We start from the raw sequence: 15,026 nt of genomic DNA, 5'->3' as shown, positions 1-15,026 counted from the left end.
TGAACAGACTTATCCAGATACAGCCACAGGCATACACACACATACTCACACACACATACACACATGCACACACGGTATTGCGCAGTAGGAAGAGTAACAGAGTTTGCTGCAGTAGAGAGAGATTGGGGAAAGAGGGCAAGAGAGGGAGGCAGAAATAGGGCGAGATAAAGGGAGAGAAGTGGAGAGTGAGAGAGGAAAAATAGAGAGAGAATGAGAGAGAATGAGGGGGGGGGGGGCAGCATTCTTCAAATCCATTTAGTCATGGTCTGACTGTTTGTGAAATAAACATTACTGTCAGCTCTTGTTAACAATACCCCAAAACTCTCCCAAAACTCTCCCATCTTTGAGACCAGCAGAAAACATGGAGTTTGTCACCCTACATAGGGCTTCTTAAGTTGTTTAGCCTGATCTCTTGCTATTCTGCCCCCCCCCCCTCTCTCTTCTCTTCTTTAGAAGGTCTGATGTCCAGACTCTGTGCTCTTCCATGTATGGTCCAGTGGAACTCTCCTTGACCATTAGATGGACTACAAACAGATCCAGCAGTTACTGCGACCGCACCTCACAACTACCTTACCTTGACCCTTGACCTCATAGCTTTAAACCCTCACCCCTGACCCATACTCTTTACCTCTAACCCTTCACTCTTCCTAATCCTTAACCTTACTCCCCCTCTCCTCTCCCCCCCTCCCTTCTTCCCTTCCTTCCTCTCATCTCTTGTCCTTTCCTGTCCTCTCCTGTCCTGTCCTCTCCTCCCCTCTCCACCATGTTATCCCGTATCACCACAGTCCTCTTAGCTGTTTTGTGTCGATGTGTTCTGGTGTCTCTCGGGGTGGACCCCCCTCACCCCCGTCGGGAGATCCGGATCGAGGGAGACCTGGTCCTGGGGGGGCTGTTCCCGGTCCATGAGAAGGGGGGAGGAATAGAGGAGTGTGGGAGGGTGAACGAGGACAGGGGGATCCAGAGGTTGGAGGCCATGCTGTTTGCTATAGACAGGATCAACTCTGATCCTACTCTACTGCCTGGAGTCAGTCTGGGAGTTCACATACTGGACACCTGTTCTAGAGATACGTACGCACTGGAACAGGTTGGTGAGCACACACACACCCACACACACTTTTTATTGCTTCTTGCTTTTTCTATCTGAACTCTTGTTCTAGAAAAATTCTACAAATGGCATAATGAGCTTGACCTTGACATCACAAAAGTAAAACCTTTTCTTTCAAAAGATTTGAAAATATTACATTTACACTTTCAATAAGTTTTTATTGAGTGCATGTACATGGGTGTGTGTGTGTGTGTGTGTGTGTGTGTGTGTGTGTGTGGACATTTAACTATACTTGTGGGGACCAGAAGTACCCACAATAATAGTAAACAAGCACAAATTTGACCAACTGGGGACATTTTGTTAGTCCCCACAAGGTCAAATGTTATTTCTAGGGGGGTTTAGAGTTGAGGTTAGAATTAGTGTTAGTGTTAGAATTAGGTTTAGGGTTAGGTTAGGGGAAATAGGATTTTGAATGGGACTGAATGTGTGTGTGTGTACTCCCCAGGCGCTGGAGTTTGTACGTGCGTCTCTGACCAAGGTGGACGATACAGAGTTTATCTGTCCTGATGGATCCTACGCTCTACAGGAAGACAGTCCCCTGGCAATCGCTGGAGTTATAGGAGGATCCTATAGCAGCGTGTCTATACAGGTAACACACCAACAAGATCTCATAGTTTGACATGTTTTGACTTCAGTATTCAACGTTTGGTCATGGGGTTAAGTTTAGGCATTCATTCCGAAGTTAACGTATAGGTTAAGGTTTGGGATAGGGAAAAAACAGAAACAATTTGACGGCTAAGTTTAGGCTTTAATTCTGAATAGTTAAGGGTTAATGTTTGGGATAGGGAATTGTAGTAGCACTCATCGTTGCCCCTAGTGGCGGGTTTTGAAGGCATCACCCGACATCCTGGACAAACGTTGAATATCACCTTGGATCTCGAGTGACCTGGCTGAATAAATCAAATCAAATTGTATTTGTCACATGCACCGAATACAACAGGTGTAGACCTTACAGTGAAATGCTTACTTACAAGCCCTTAACCAACAATGCATGTTTAAGAAAATACCTGAAAAAAGTAAGAGATATTAAAGTAACAAATAATTAAAGAGCAGCTTTAAAAGAACAGACACAAGTACCACACATGCACACACACACACACACACACACACACACACACACACACACACACACACACACACACACACACACACACACACACACACACACACACACACACACACACACACACACACACAAATCCATTCACACACATCCAGCGATATGGTATTGTGACAGAGTAAGGTGATTGGCATAGTTCAGCATAAATCCTCCTCTTGTACTCCTCTGCTCAGCAAAATCAATGGTGTACATTTAACTCTGAAAATGTTAAATATACACTATTTTCAGTGAACATATGAGTCCAACTGAACTGATGTTAAAATAACACTTTTGAAAGTGTTAAAAATTGAACTGTTGCAGTGTTCCCCATTCAACTCTTAAAGTGATAAACTTGATTGTGGTGTTTGCATAGCTCTATTGTAGAGTAACAGGCACCACCTACAGAGCAAAACAAAACACTGGATTTATAGTAAACTGGACTCTGCTTAGTGCTGACACTGTTACACTTTCTTAATGTAAGTAATTAACATCTGTAAGTCATTGTTGGGTGTTGTTTTAACACTGTGTGGTGTAAAGCCTAATTAGCATATTTCCCAGTGTATCTCTCTTTTTGAGTGAATTGTAGAGTTACCACCCATGACCGTAGATGTTAGTGACAGAGACATGGTTATTGAATTATTTTATTTAAAAGGACTGTGGCTTTCACCAAGTGAGTACCTAGGTGAATGCTATTGTAAAAACTGAACTAAACTATACTTTTACAATACATATACCGTATCATAAGGCCTTTCTTTGATGGTTTAGTTTTAGCCTAACACAGTGGTGTTAAGAAACTCCTGGTTTACAGGTCACATCAGGCCTGTAAGTCACATTATGCTGCCTTGCAAAGTAAAGTGTAATTCCTATTGGAATTCAGACAGAGTTAAGATACCCAACAGTTGCAATTTTTATTCACCCACAACCTGCATTCAGAATGACTGTCAGGGTTAAATAAGAATGTAAGAAGACTACCTAAACCATTTAAACTGGAATAACCATTTCAGTAATTGGTGCTGTAAAAATAACTAACTTAAGTGGATTAGTTTTGAAAACTGTATGTTCTTTATCTTTGTGTAGCATAAGATTAATCAATCAATCAATGTGCATGCAAAAACACAGATATTCAAAACAATCCTGTAAAAATCCACCTGCAGTAGAGCATGCTGGGAAATATGATAATGATGGGCGTAGTTTTGATGGGACTGTTTGACTCTCCAAAGTGTAAAACAATAACTCTGGTTATTGAAACCAACACTGGGGATTGTTTTACACCACTGAGTGTTAATTTCAACACTGGCCAATTTGCTGTGTGTGACTGCACAAAGTATCCTCTCCTTTCCTCTCCTCTCCTCCCTTCCTCTCCTCCATCAGACCCAAATCCCTAATCTCTCAATTTATTTCTCCCTCCAACTCTCCCTCTGTTTTTCCTCAATCTCTCTTTCTTTTGTCTTGCTCTCTCTCTCTCTCCTACCCCCATCTCTTCCTCTCCATCTCACTCTTTGTATTAAGGCCCAGTGCAGCCTAAAACATGATTTCCTATGTTTTATATATATTTCCACACTATGATGTTGGAATAATACTGTGAAATTGTGAGAATTATGATAACACCCTTTTACTGAAATTTCTGCCTGTTTTGGTCAGATGGAGTTTTGGCCTGCCTGGTGACATCAATAAGAAAAACAGCTCCAAACCTCTAGTTTGAAAACAGCTAGTTTTCAGTTTTTCCCTCCCCACTCAGACCACTCCCAGACAGTCGCTTGCTAAGATGATACATTTTAATTGAAAACAATCACAGGAAAGTACTTAATTGTTACCCAGAAATGATTTGATATTAAGATAAAAATGGCTGCATTGGGCCTTTAAAAGCTGTCACTCCCTCACTCCAAGGGGAGAGCCCAGTGTATTCTGACCTCAGCCCACTCTCCTCCTCTCTCAGATAGGCATTGTTATCCCTCCATCGCTTTTTTTTCATCACACACAATTAGTCCTTGTTTTCTCTGGGCTGACAGTTATTGATGTTGTTAGGCCTCAGAGCAGTCTGTGTGTGTGTGTGTGTGTGTGTGTGTGTGTGTGTGTGTGTGTGTGTGTGTGTGTGTGTGTGTGTGTGTGTGTGTGTGTGTGTGTGTGTGTGTGTGTGTGTGTGTGTGTGTGTGTGTGGTGTGTGTTTGTGTGAGAGAGAGAGAGAGAGTGTGTTTTCCTATATGTGTTCTTTGCAGGTGATCTGTTCCTACAAACATACTGTCATAGGTATTTAGTTAGTTTACAATCATAGAGGTAAACACTGACGCCTAGCAGCCATTTGTATAGTAACATCTGACTCACGTAACAAATAAAAACATGCTGTAGCTACACCCGCTCTCAGTCCACACACAAACTTGCACACATTACTGGAATGTTCACATCATAGTTTACAAAATGACCCAGACAGCAGTCATGTAATATGATTAGATAGAGAAACACATGAGTATATCCACCTGTACAGTGCGTGTGTGTGTGCATGTGGCTGTGTGTGCATGTGGCTGTGTGTGCATGTGGCTGTGTGTGCATGTGGCTGTCTGTGCTTGCAAGTGTGTTTTAATCTCCTGGATTATTAATCTAATGAGATGCTGACATGTTTTCAAAACTTCAGAGTTGTGCTGTGAATTAAATGAAATATAGACGAGCCACAGAACCATGCCCTAACTGGATTAAACATGAGCTAAACCAACACAGCTGTACTGTGTGTGTGTGTGTGTGTGTGTGTGTGTGTGTGTGTGTGTGTGTGTGTGTGTGTGTGTGTGTGTGTGTGTGTGTGTGTGTGTGTGTGTGTGTGTGTGTGTGTGTGTGTGTGTGTGTGTGTGTGTGTGTGTGTGTGTGTGTGTGCGCGTGTGTGTGTGCTTGTGTGCTTGTGTGTGTGTGTGTAAAATCAGTAGAACGTGACCATAAAAAAGGGATATAATATGGACCCCAGCCCTGATGTCCAACACTAATGGATGCATTTGCTCTTTATTGACTGTGTGTGTGTGTGTGTGTGTGTGTGTGTGTGTGTGTGTGTGTGTGTGTGTGTGTGTGTGTGTGTGTGTGTGTGTGTGTGTGTGTGTGTGTGTGTGTGTGTGTGTGTGTGTCTGTTTCTCACATCTTTCTGCCTCTCTCTCCTAGGTGGCCAACCTGCTCCGCCTCTTCCAGATCCCTCAGATCAGCTATGCCTCCACCAGTGCCAAGCTCAGTGACAAGACGCGCTATGACTACTTTGCCCGCACGGTGCCCCCTGACTTCTACCAGGCCAAAGCGATGGCAGAGATCCTGCGGCTGTTCAACTGGACCTACGTGTCCACGGTGGCATCAGAGGGAGACTACGGAGAGACGGGGATAGAGGCTTTCGAACAGGAAGCACGTATGAGGAACATCTGCATCGCTACCTCTGAGAAGGTAGGAAGAAATAGGAGTTTAGATAGGGTTGTCGGGAGATTATATACTGTAGGTAGATTGACAGTGAAGGAGATAGGGTTGTCAGGAGATTATATAATGTAGGTAGATTGACAGTGAAGGAGATAGGGTTGTCACGAGATTATATATGTAGATTTACAGTGAAGGAGATAGGGTTGTCAAGGGATTATATAGGTAGATTGACAATGAAAGAGATAGGAGTAGACCTAGGTTAGAATATAGAAGAACAAGCATGGAGAACATAAGGGGTTGGTCAGACAGAAACAACAGGAGAAGATATGGATTTAGGGTTAACCCTACAGCGTGATACTATGTATTTTAGCCTGCTATTCTATGTAGTAGACCTCTTCCTAAATTGTGTTTACTCCCTTTGTTTCCAGTTTAAATAACAAATTACCTCCTGTCCAGGTGGGGCGCTCTAACGCTAAGAAGTCATATGAGGCAGTGATCAGGCAACTCCTCCAGAAGCCCAATGCCCGCGTGGCAGTTCTCTTCCTGAGGAGTGATGACGCTCGAGAACTCCTCTCTGCCGCCGCACGACTCAACACCACCTTCATCTGGGTGGCCAGTGATGGCTGGGGGGCACAGGAAAGCATTGTCAAGGGCAACGAGGCCACGGCCGACGGGGCCATCACCCTGGAACTGGCGGCCAATCCCGTGCCGGCTTTCAACCGCTACTTCCTGTCTCTGGATCCAATCAACAACCGCCGCAACCCCTGGTACCGGGAATTCTGGGAGCAGAAGTTCCAGTGCTCACTTGGTGGAGGAGGAGGTGGGGCAGGAGGAGTAGGGTCAGGGGGGATGGTGTCTCTCTCCCTCCCTCCCTGTGAGAAGGGTGTGTCGGTGGATGACAGTAACTTTGAGCCGGAGTCCAAGATCATGTTTGTGGTGAATGCGGTATACGCCATGGCCCACGCCCTCCATAAGATGCAGAGAACATTGTGTTCCAACACCACCAAGCTCTGTGACAGCATGAAGGCTCTGGATGGACGCAAGCTCTACAGAGACTACCTTCTCAACATCAGCTTCACAGGTCAGTACTGCCTGAAACTACCTAATGATCATCAGTTTCACAGGTCAGTACTGAAACTACATACTGATCGTCAGGTTCACAGGTCAGTACTGTCTGAAACTACCTAATGATCATCAGCTTCACAGGTCAGTACTGTCTGAAACTACATACTGATCATCAGGTTCACAGGTCAGTACTGTCTGAAACTACATACTGATCCTCAGGTTCACAGGTCAGTACTGAAACTACATACTGATCCTCAGGTTCACAGGTCAGTACTGTCTGAAACTACATACTGATTCTCAGGTTCACAGGTCAGTACTGTCTGAAACTACATACTGATCATCAGGTTCACAGGTCAGTACTGTCTGAAACTACATACTGATCCTCAGCTTCACTGGTCAGTACTGAAACTACCTACTGATCCTCAGGTTCACAGGTCAGTACTGAAACTACATACTGATTCTCAGGTTCACAGGTCAGTACTGTCTGAAACTACATACTGATCCTCAGGTTCACAGGTCAGTACTGTCTGAAACTACATACTGATCCTCAGCTTCACTGGTCAGTACTGAAACTACCTACTGATCCTCAGGTTCACAGGTCAGTACTGTCTGAAACTACATACTGATCCTTAGGTTCACAGGTCAGTACTGAAACTACATACTGATCCTCAGGTTCACAGGTCAGTACTGTCTGAAACTACCTAATGATCATCAGCTTCACAGGTCAGTACTGTCTGAAACTACATACTGATCCTCAGCTTCACTGGTCAGTACTGAAACTACCTACTGATCCTCAGGTTCACAGGTCAGTACTGTCTGAAACTACATACTGATCCTTAGGTTCACAGGTCAGTACTAAAACTACATACTGATCCTTAGGTTCACAGGTCAGTACTGAAACTACATACTGATCCTCAGGTTCACAGGTCAGTACTGTCTGAAACTACATACTGATCCTCAGGTTCACAGGTCAGTACTGTCTGAAACTACATACTGATCCTCAGGTTCACAGGTCAGTACTGTCTGAAACTACATACTGATCCTCAGGTTCACAGGTCAGTACTGTCTGAAACTACATACTGATCCTCAGGTTCACAGGTCAGTACTGTCTGAAACTACCTACTGATCCTCAGGTTCACAGGTCAGTACTGAAACTACATACTGATCCTCAGGTTCACAGGTCAGTACTGTAGACTACCTACTGATTACCAGCTTCACAGGTCAATACTGTAGACCTGGGATAATGGGAGGAGAGGGGTGGAGTGAGAGAGGGAGGGAGTTAAAAAGAGAGAGGTAAAGAGGAATTCTCAACATGATGGGTCTTTTTTAGGGGAGGGAGAGATGAAAGGGGAGGAAAGAGAGTATGAGAGAGAGAGGGGAGAAGGATTCAAGCATTGCTTTGGCAAGCATAGCAACATGAAACATGTAAGAACAATTCACCTTAATTTACATGTACGATCATGCTTGCTAGTTACCATTGGCATTTATTAGCTGTATGTAATTGATACGACAGCACAGAGCAGGTGAGACGAATCACAGCTCAAGTTAATCCAACCCCATATTCTATCATACCTACTAATGACTCTACATTTTATAATAGAGACTCCTATGGAAGTAATAATGAGATTGTGTGTGTGTGTGTGTGTGTGTGTGTGTGTGTGTGTGTGTGTGTGTGTGTGTGTGTGTGTGTGTGTGTGTGTGTGTGTGTGTGTGTGTGTGTGTGTGTGTGTGTGTGTGTGTGTGTGTGTGTGTGTGTGTGTGTATAATAGTCTTCTATATCAGGAGAGTGTCACTTAAGACTGGAGAGAAGAAAGAGGGGAAAATAGGATTGGGTTGAGTGGCAGGTGGGGCACAAAGACAGAGGAATAAATACACTGCTGTAGGAAAGACAGACAGACAGGTGCTTATTCCAATGCTAACCATGACCAATAGGGGACATCAAAATACATCAACAAACAGCTCTGCCACTACAGCTTTAGAAAGACCTGGAGAGGGAGTCAGAGACAGAGCAAAGTGGGAGGTTTGGGCATATGGTGATTGACAGGCAGACTGAAGTGGGGAGAGGTGGAGAGAAAGGAGAGAAAGATGGCACCAGTGAGAGGGAGTAGGGTGGAGAGAGAGGGATAGAGCGAGGGATGGAGGCAGAGAGGTAGAGATGAGTTGCTGGTGTTGTGGGACAGTATGAATCAGCAGAAGAGGATTCTCTTTGAAATTCCACATCTTAATTTCTCAAGCTGCAAATCTAAGGGCTCAGATCATGACTGTCAGAGGGAGATAGGGTGAGAAGGAGAGATAGGGGAGAGAGGGTGAGAAGGAGAGATAGAGGAGAGAGGGTGAGAAGGAGAGATAGGGGAGAGAGCGTGAGAAGGAGAGATAGAGAGGGTGAGAAGGAGAGATAGGGGAGAGAGGGTGAGAAGGAGAGATAGAGGAAAGAGGGTGAGAAGGAGAGATAGGGGAGAGAGGGTGAGAAGGAGAGATAGAGTGGAGAGGGTGAGAAGGAGAGATAGGGGAGAGAGGGTGAGAAGGAGAGATAGGGGAGAGAGGGTGAGAAGGAGAGATAGGGGAGAGGCAGAGAGGCAGCCACAGCCTCCAGTGAGCAGGACAGGAGTGGAGGTGGGAAAGGTAAGTCTGAAAAGTTAGGGAGCGCTGGAGAGAAAGTGAGAGAGATGGGGGGAGTCTATCTGATCTGCTAACATCCATGAAAGTTGATCAACCCTCTCCTCCCTTCCCTCTCTCCCCCTACCTCCTTTTATTTTGGTTACCATAGCTAGGGGAAGAGATCTCTTTAACTTTGAAAGAGGGGTCTCAAATGAGCATAAGCGGCGCGCCAAATGTGCCCTCGCAGTAAACAACTCACTGGTCCCAGGCAGTCCACTCATTGACTGAGCTCCTATTTTCTGCCCAGTAACAGGAGAAGGATGAAACACGTTTCTAAAGGCTGTTGACAGCCAATGGAAGCCTTAGGAAGTGCAATGTGACCCCACAGACACTGTAGTTTCGATAGGGATTCAAAAGACTACAATTCTCAGATTTCCCACTTCCTGGTTGGATTTTTCTAAGGTTTCTGCCTGCCATATGAGTTCTGTTATACTCACAGACATCATTCAAACAGTTTTAGAAACTTCAGAGTGTTTTCTATCCAAATCTAATTCTATGCAAATATTTGACTCTGGGCCCGAGTATTAGGCAGTTTACTCTGGGCATGCTTTTCATCCGAAAATGAAAATACTGCCCCCTATACCTTAAAAAGTTAACGGGTGTGTGTGTGTGTGTGTGTGTGTGTGTGTGTGTGTGTGTGTGTGTGTGTGTGTGTGTGTGTGTGTGTGTGTGTGTGTGTGTGTGTGTGTGTGTGTGTGTGTGTGTGTGTGTGTGTGTATCTCAGTCACCAGATCTCAACCCAATTGAACAAGTATGGGAGATTCTGGAGAGGCGCCCAAGACAGTGTTTTCCACCACCATCAACAAAACACCAAATGATGGAATTTCTCATGGAAGAAGGGTGTCACATCCTTCCAGACACTTGTAGAATCTATGCCAAGGTGCATTGAAGCTGTTCTGGTGGTTCGTGGTGGCCCACGAGTCGCCAGACAACTTAAGTTGGTGTTTCCTTTATTTTGGCAGTTACCTGTATATTACAGTTCAGAATAGATAGACATGTGGTACAGTGGTGATGATCAAGGTGAGGAGGATGAGGCTAAAACAGAGCCCTTTCTGTAGCTATGCTGTTGCTATGGTAATGAAGCTGACACTATGGCCAATTGTCCAAGTAATCCTGTAGATGTGAGCTTCTCTCAATGCCAACTGCTGAACACACACACACACACGCACGGATGCACACACACACACACATACACATATACACACTCACACATTTGCACAAAATGACAGCTTGAGATGTTTGTTTTTTGCTGCCATGAAATCGCAGACACCCCCAACCCACACACTTTTCTAAGCCATCATTCAACTCCCACCTACCGTCCCCCATCTGAGGAAACCAGATCAGTCAACACACACGCACGCACAATAACACACACACACACACGCACACACACACACACACACACACACACACACACACACACACACACACACACACACACACACACAGGCAACCTCCTGTTCAAATAGTTGTCATAGATGTGTGATATTCCCTCTCCTGTGCTCTTTTATGGGTGCATGTGCGTGCGTGCATGCGTGTGTGTTAGCAGAGCGAGGAGAGGTGTTGTGCCTTCAGGGCACTATTGAGCTGAGAGCTTACTGTAACAGTTACATGCCAGAGAACAACCTTCACTCTCTCTCTCTCACTCTATTTCTCCCTCTCTTTCTCCTGCCCTCTCGCTCCCCCTCCCCATCTCCCTTCACATTTGATAGCAGTGCTTCCCACTCATAAACACTTCACAAGCTTCTTCCCTGCCTGTTATTTTTCCTTTCCTCCCTTCCAGCCCTCGTTTTCCCTTCCTTTAGCTCATCCTCTTCTCTCACACCTTTCTTTCTCTGCTATTCCTTTTCTGCTATCTCTTCTTTCATCTTGTCAGTCCCCTTCTGTCTCCTCTCTTATCTATCCCTCCTTTTCTTTCTCCACCACTGCCTCTCTTCTTTTCTTTATCACCTCTCCTCTCCCCTGCTATTCCTTCTTTTGTCTCCTCTATCACTCCTCTCTTATCTCCTTTCCTGTCCTATTATGGTGCCTCTTTCCTTTCTTCTCTCTCTTCTTCTCTGTCTGCTGTCCACTCTGAATCTCTATCCCAGGAGAGAAAGACCACAGAGAGAACAGATTTTGCCCATAGTGCTGTTTGTGTGTGTGTGTGTGTGTGTGTGTGTGTGTGTGTGTGTGTGTGTGTGTGTGTGTGTGTGTGTGTGTGTGTGTGTGTGTGTGTGTGTGTGTGTGTGTGTGTGTGTGTGTGTGTGTGTGTGTGTGTGTGTGTGTTGGTGTACACTCTATGTAACCATGCAGTGCTGTGTAGCTGTGTGTGTGTTGTTTCTGACACGATTGTTCCTTCTCCCGACACACGCTCACTCTCCCTGGGACACAGATGTATTAGGTCATCATCACCCCAAACACTCCTGATTGGACTGAACACACATCACACGCTCACTGTGCCTAATGCAAATTACATACACCACTTTACATTGCAGCCCTAAAGATTCTAGTGAGGGTGGAAGAGAAAGATGATGAAAAAGATTAACAGAAATAGAGAGCGTGAGGGGAAAGGAGGGAGAGAGAACCTCTGGGATCTCCAAATCACCCATCTACAGCAAGGACAGTAGAGAGGAGAGGAGTATTTTCTGTGAAGATTATCTGAGCATATGTTGCACAAAGCTTGTTATCCTGTCTAAATATTACCTGTCCCCTAGTGTGTGGTGACATCAGCTCATCAACAGCCAGTCAAGTGGACTGTCTCTCTCTTTCTCTCTCACCCGCTCACCCTCACTCTCTCATGCTACAGTATCAGATTATGTATTCCCTCTCTTCCCCCTTCATTGGATTAAAGGGGATTGTCTTTCCCCCTCCCTGTAATACCCACAAACCCCTGCGGCCAGCATGTTAGCCCGATATGGCAGAGAGCGTAATTAATTTCTGAACCTCTGAATGAAAACTCCTTTTCCCCTTACTTTTAATTAATGTAGAATAATAAAGACTCTCCCAACTACGTCAAGTTATGCATGTTTTATAAACTATTATAAACCTTTTGCTCTCAGAATTAAATCTATCTCCTCTCTCTCTCTGACTCTTTCCTCAGTTTTTCTCTAGTCTCAGTTGCTGTAGTGTAGCTCCAGCTGTTTGTGTTCGAGAAATCCTGCTGCATAAGTCTCTGGAGAGAGAAAGAGAGAGAGAGAGAACGCGAGAGAGCATTGTTGTAGCAGTAAACAATAGACGGATGGTGTGGACAGACTTGCTCTGTAAATGAAAGCGGTGCAGTGCTTTACTGTCTAACGTAAAGCTGTAGAATTTGCAGACTTCAGCCTCTTTCCAACATCAGTGTGGACTAGGACAGTGGTTATTCCACTAGAGCGCTCAACACACAGAAGATACTGCTGGGGAGACCTGAGGAGATTTAAGCCAACTTTAAAACGGAAACTGAAGTATCCCAGAGCTCCTAACCTGCTAGAACAAGCTGAGGGGAGAGATGTGTCTTCACTCTGGGCTAAAGATGTTCTTTAGACTGATAGGGTCAGATACTGTGTCACATAGAACTGTGTCACATAGAACATCATATAGGAAATTGCAGGACGAACAGTCTACGGGTTTGTTAGGAGTGTATGTGTGTGTGTGTGTGTGTGTGTGTGGTGTGTGTGTGTGTGTGTGTGTGTGTGTGTGTGTGCGCATCCCCACGAGGTCAAATGCTATTTCTAGGGGGTATAGGGTTAAGGTTAGAATTAGTGTTCCCTGTGGCTCAGTTGGTAGAGCATGGTGTTTGCAATGCCAGCATGGTGTGTGCAATGCCAGGGTTGTGGGTTTGATTCCCACGGGGGGCCAGTACAAAAAAAAGAAAGAAAGAAAAACAATGCATGAAATGAAAATGAAATGTATGTATTCACTACTGTAAGTCGCTCTGGATAAGAGTGTCTGCTAAATGACTAAATTGTAATGTAAATGTAGAATTAAGTTTAGTGTTAGGAGCTAAGTTTAGTTTTAGGGTTAGGAGCTAAGGTTAGGGTTAGGATTAAGGTTTTTGGGTTCAGGTTAGGGTTAGGGTAAGAGTACGGGTTAGGGTTAGAGTTAGGGAGAATAGGATTTTGAATGGGACTGATTTGTTTGTCACCACAAGGTTAGCTGTACAAGACTGTGTGTGTGTGCGTGTGTGCGTGTGTATTCAGCAGTTGGCATTGAGAGAAGCTCACATCTATGTGAGTGAACAGTGGACAGGGGCTTCCATTCCCACAAGGCACCAAACCTGAATGAACTAGATCACACAGCCATAACAAACAAAGGCCGCTACTGGTGGGGTTGGGGATCTGATAGCATTTTCTTCTCAACCAGCTCTCAGTCTCAGAATTAGACGTTCATCCATGATTCTTAAACGTCAAATTTCGAAGTTGTTTCAAACATCAAATTTTGAAATTGTTCCAAATGTAACATTTCGAAGTGTTTAAGGTTAAGGTTAGTCATTAAGGTTAGGGTTAAGTTTAGGCATTAACTCAATTCTTAAGGCTAGGCATTAACTCTGAATGGTTAAGGTAAGGGTTAAGGTTTGGGATAGGCTTAAAACAAAAATATCTAGGCCGTCATTGTAAATAAGAATTTGTTCTTAACTGACTTGCCTAGTTAAATAAAGGTTAAATATAATAATAATAAAGAAAATACATAATTACAATACAATACTGTAAAATACAATACATGATTACAATCAAATGGAAGATGTATGATCGCAATCCCCGTGAACATTACCACCCTCCTTCAAGCCATGGATGAGGCATAAAAGGATTTCAGTCCAGATCTATGTTAGGCTTGGATATGCCAAAAGGTTTTTCCCAGGTGCATGAACAATGAAAATATTTACTGTGATTTTGATGAGAACCTATGGCCAAAGGCTAAAGACAGGATTGATGCAAACTAGGGCCTGCAAAACGTTGTTTCTTTCATTTATTTCATTTGATTACATTGTGAAAGATGTCTTCAATGATCACCCCTTTCATCACACATTGGATAGAAATTATGGAAATGTGATGTTCAGTCAATGTTAATGGTTAGTGTAAGTGAATTGCCTAATGTGAAAGCAGTGTACTGTGCGGTAATTTACTGTAGCATACTACATTCAAAGGCTATTTCAAATGTGTGTGTATATATATATTATTATTACACATATACACTACTGTTCAAAAGTTTGGGGTCACTTAGAAATGTCCTTGTTTTTGAAAGAAAAGCACATTTTGTGTCCATTAAAATAACATCAAATTGATCAGAAATACAGTGTAGACATTGTTAAATGTTGTAAATGACTATTGTAGCTGGAAATGGCAGATTTTTTATGGAATATCTACATAAGCGTACAGAGGCCCATTATCAGCAACCATCACTCCTGTGTTCCAATGGCACGTTGTGTTAGCTAATCCAAGTTTATCATTTTAAAAGGCTAATTGATCATTAGAAAACCCTTTTGCAATTATGTTAGTACTGCTGAAAATGGTTGTTCTGATTAAAGAAGCAATAAAACTGGCCTTAAAAATTAAAATGAAAAATCAGCCATTTACAGCTACAATAGTCATTTACAGCATTAACAATGTCTACACTGTATTTCTGATCAATTTTATGTTATTTTAATCTACAAAAAATGAGCATTTCTTTCAAAAACAAGGACATTTTAAGTGACCCCAAACTTTTGAACTGTAGTGTATTTATTAGCTCAACAATTACAGAAATACAATTGTATAATTTTTA

The 15,026-nt window shown here is 43.7% G+C and overlaps 1 protein-coding gene across 1 annotated transcript in view; it reads left to right on the top strand.

Moving 5' to 3' along the window:
• The window catches only part of LOC106561201 (metabotropic glutamate receptor 3), a 58,381-nt gene that overhangs the window by 25,027 nt on the left and 18,328 nt on the right, over positions 1-15,026 (top strand). The window contains exons 3-6 of the mRNA XM_014124894.3: positions 454-1,084; positions 1,551-1,694; positions 5,343-5,612; positions 6,039-6,663. Of these exons, the coding sequence (XP_013980369.1) occupies positions 764-1,084; positions 1,551-1,694; positions 5,343-5,612; positions 6,039-6,663 (1,360 nt within the window). The 5' untranslated portion in view covers positions 454-763. The remainder of the gene's footprint in view (positions 1-453; positions 1,085-1,550; positions 1,695-5,342; positions 5,613-6,038; positions 6,664-15,026) is intronic.

Source organism: Salmo salar, chromosome 10 (genome assembly GCF_965601325.2).
Source record: "Salmo salar chromosome 10, fSalSal1, whole genome shotgun sequence".
Classification (NCBI taxonomy): Eukaryota; Metazoa; Chordata; class Actinopteri; order Salmoniformes; family Salmonidae; genus Salmo; species Salmo salar.
Note: the sequence above shows the minus strand (reverse complement) of the source record. Positions and strands in the feature narration are given on the sequence as shown.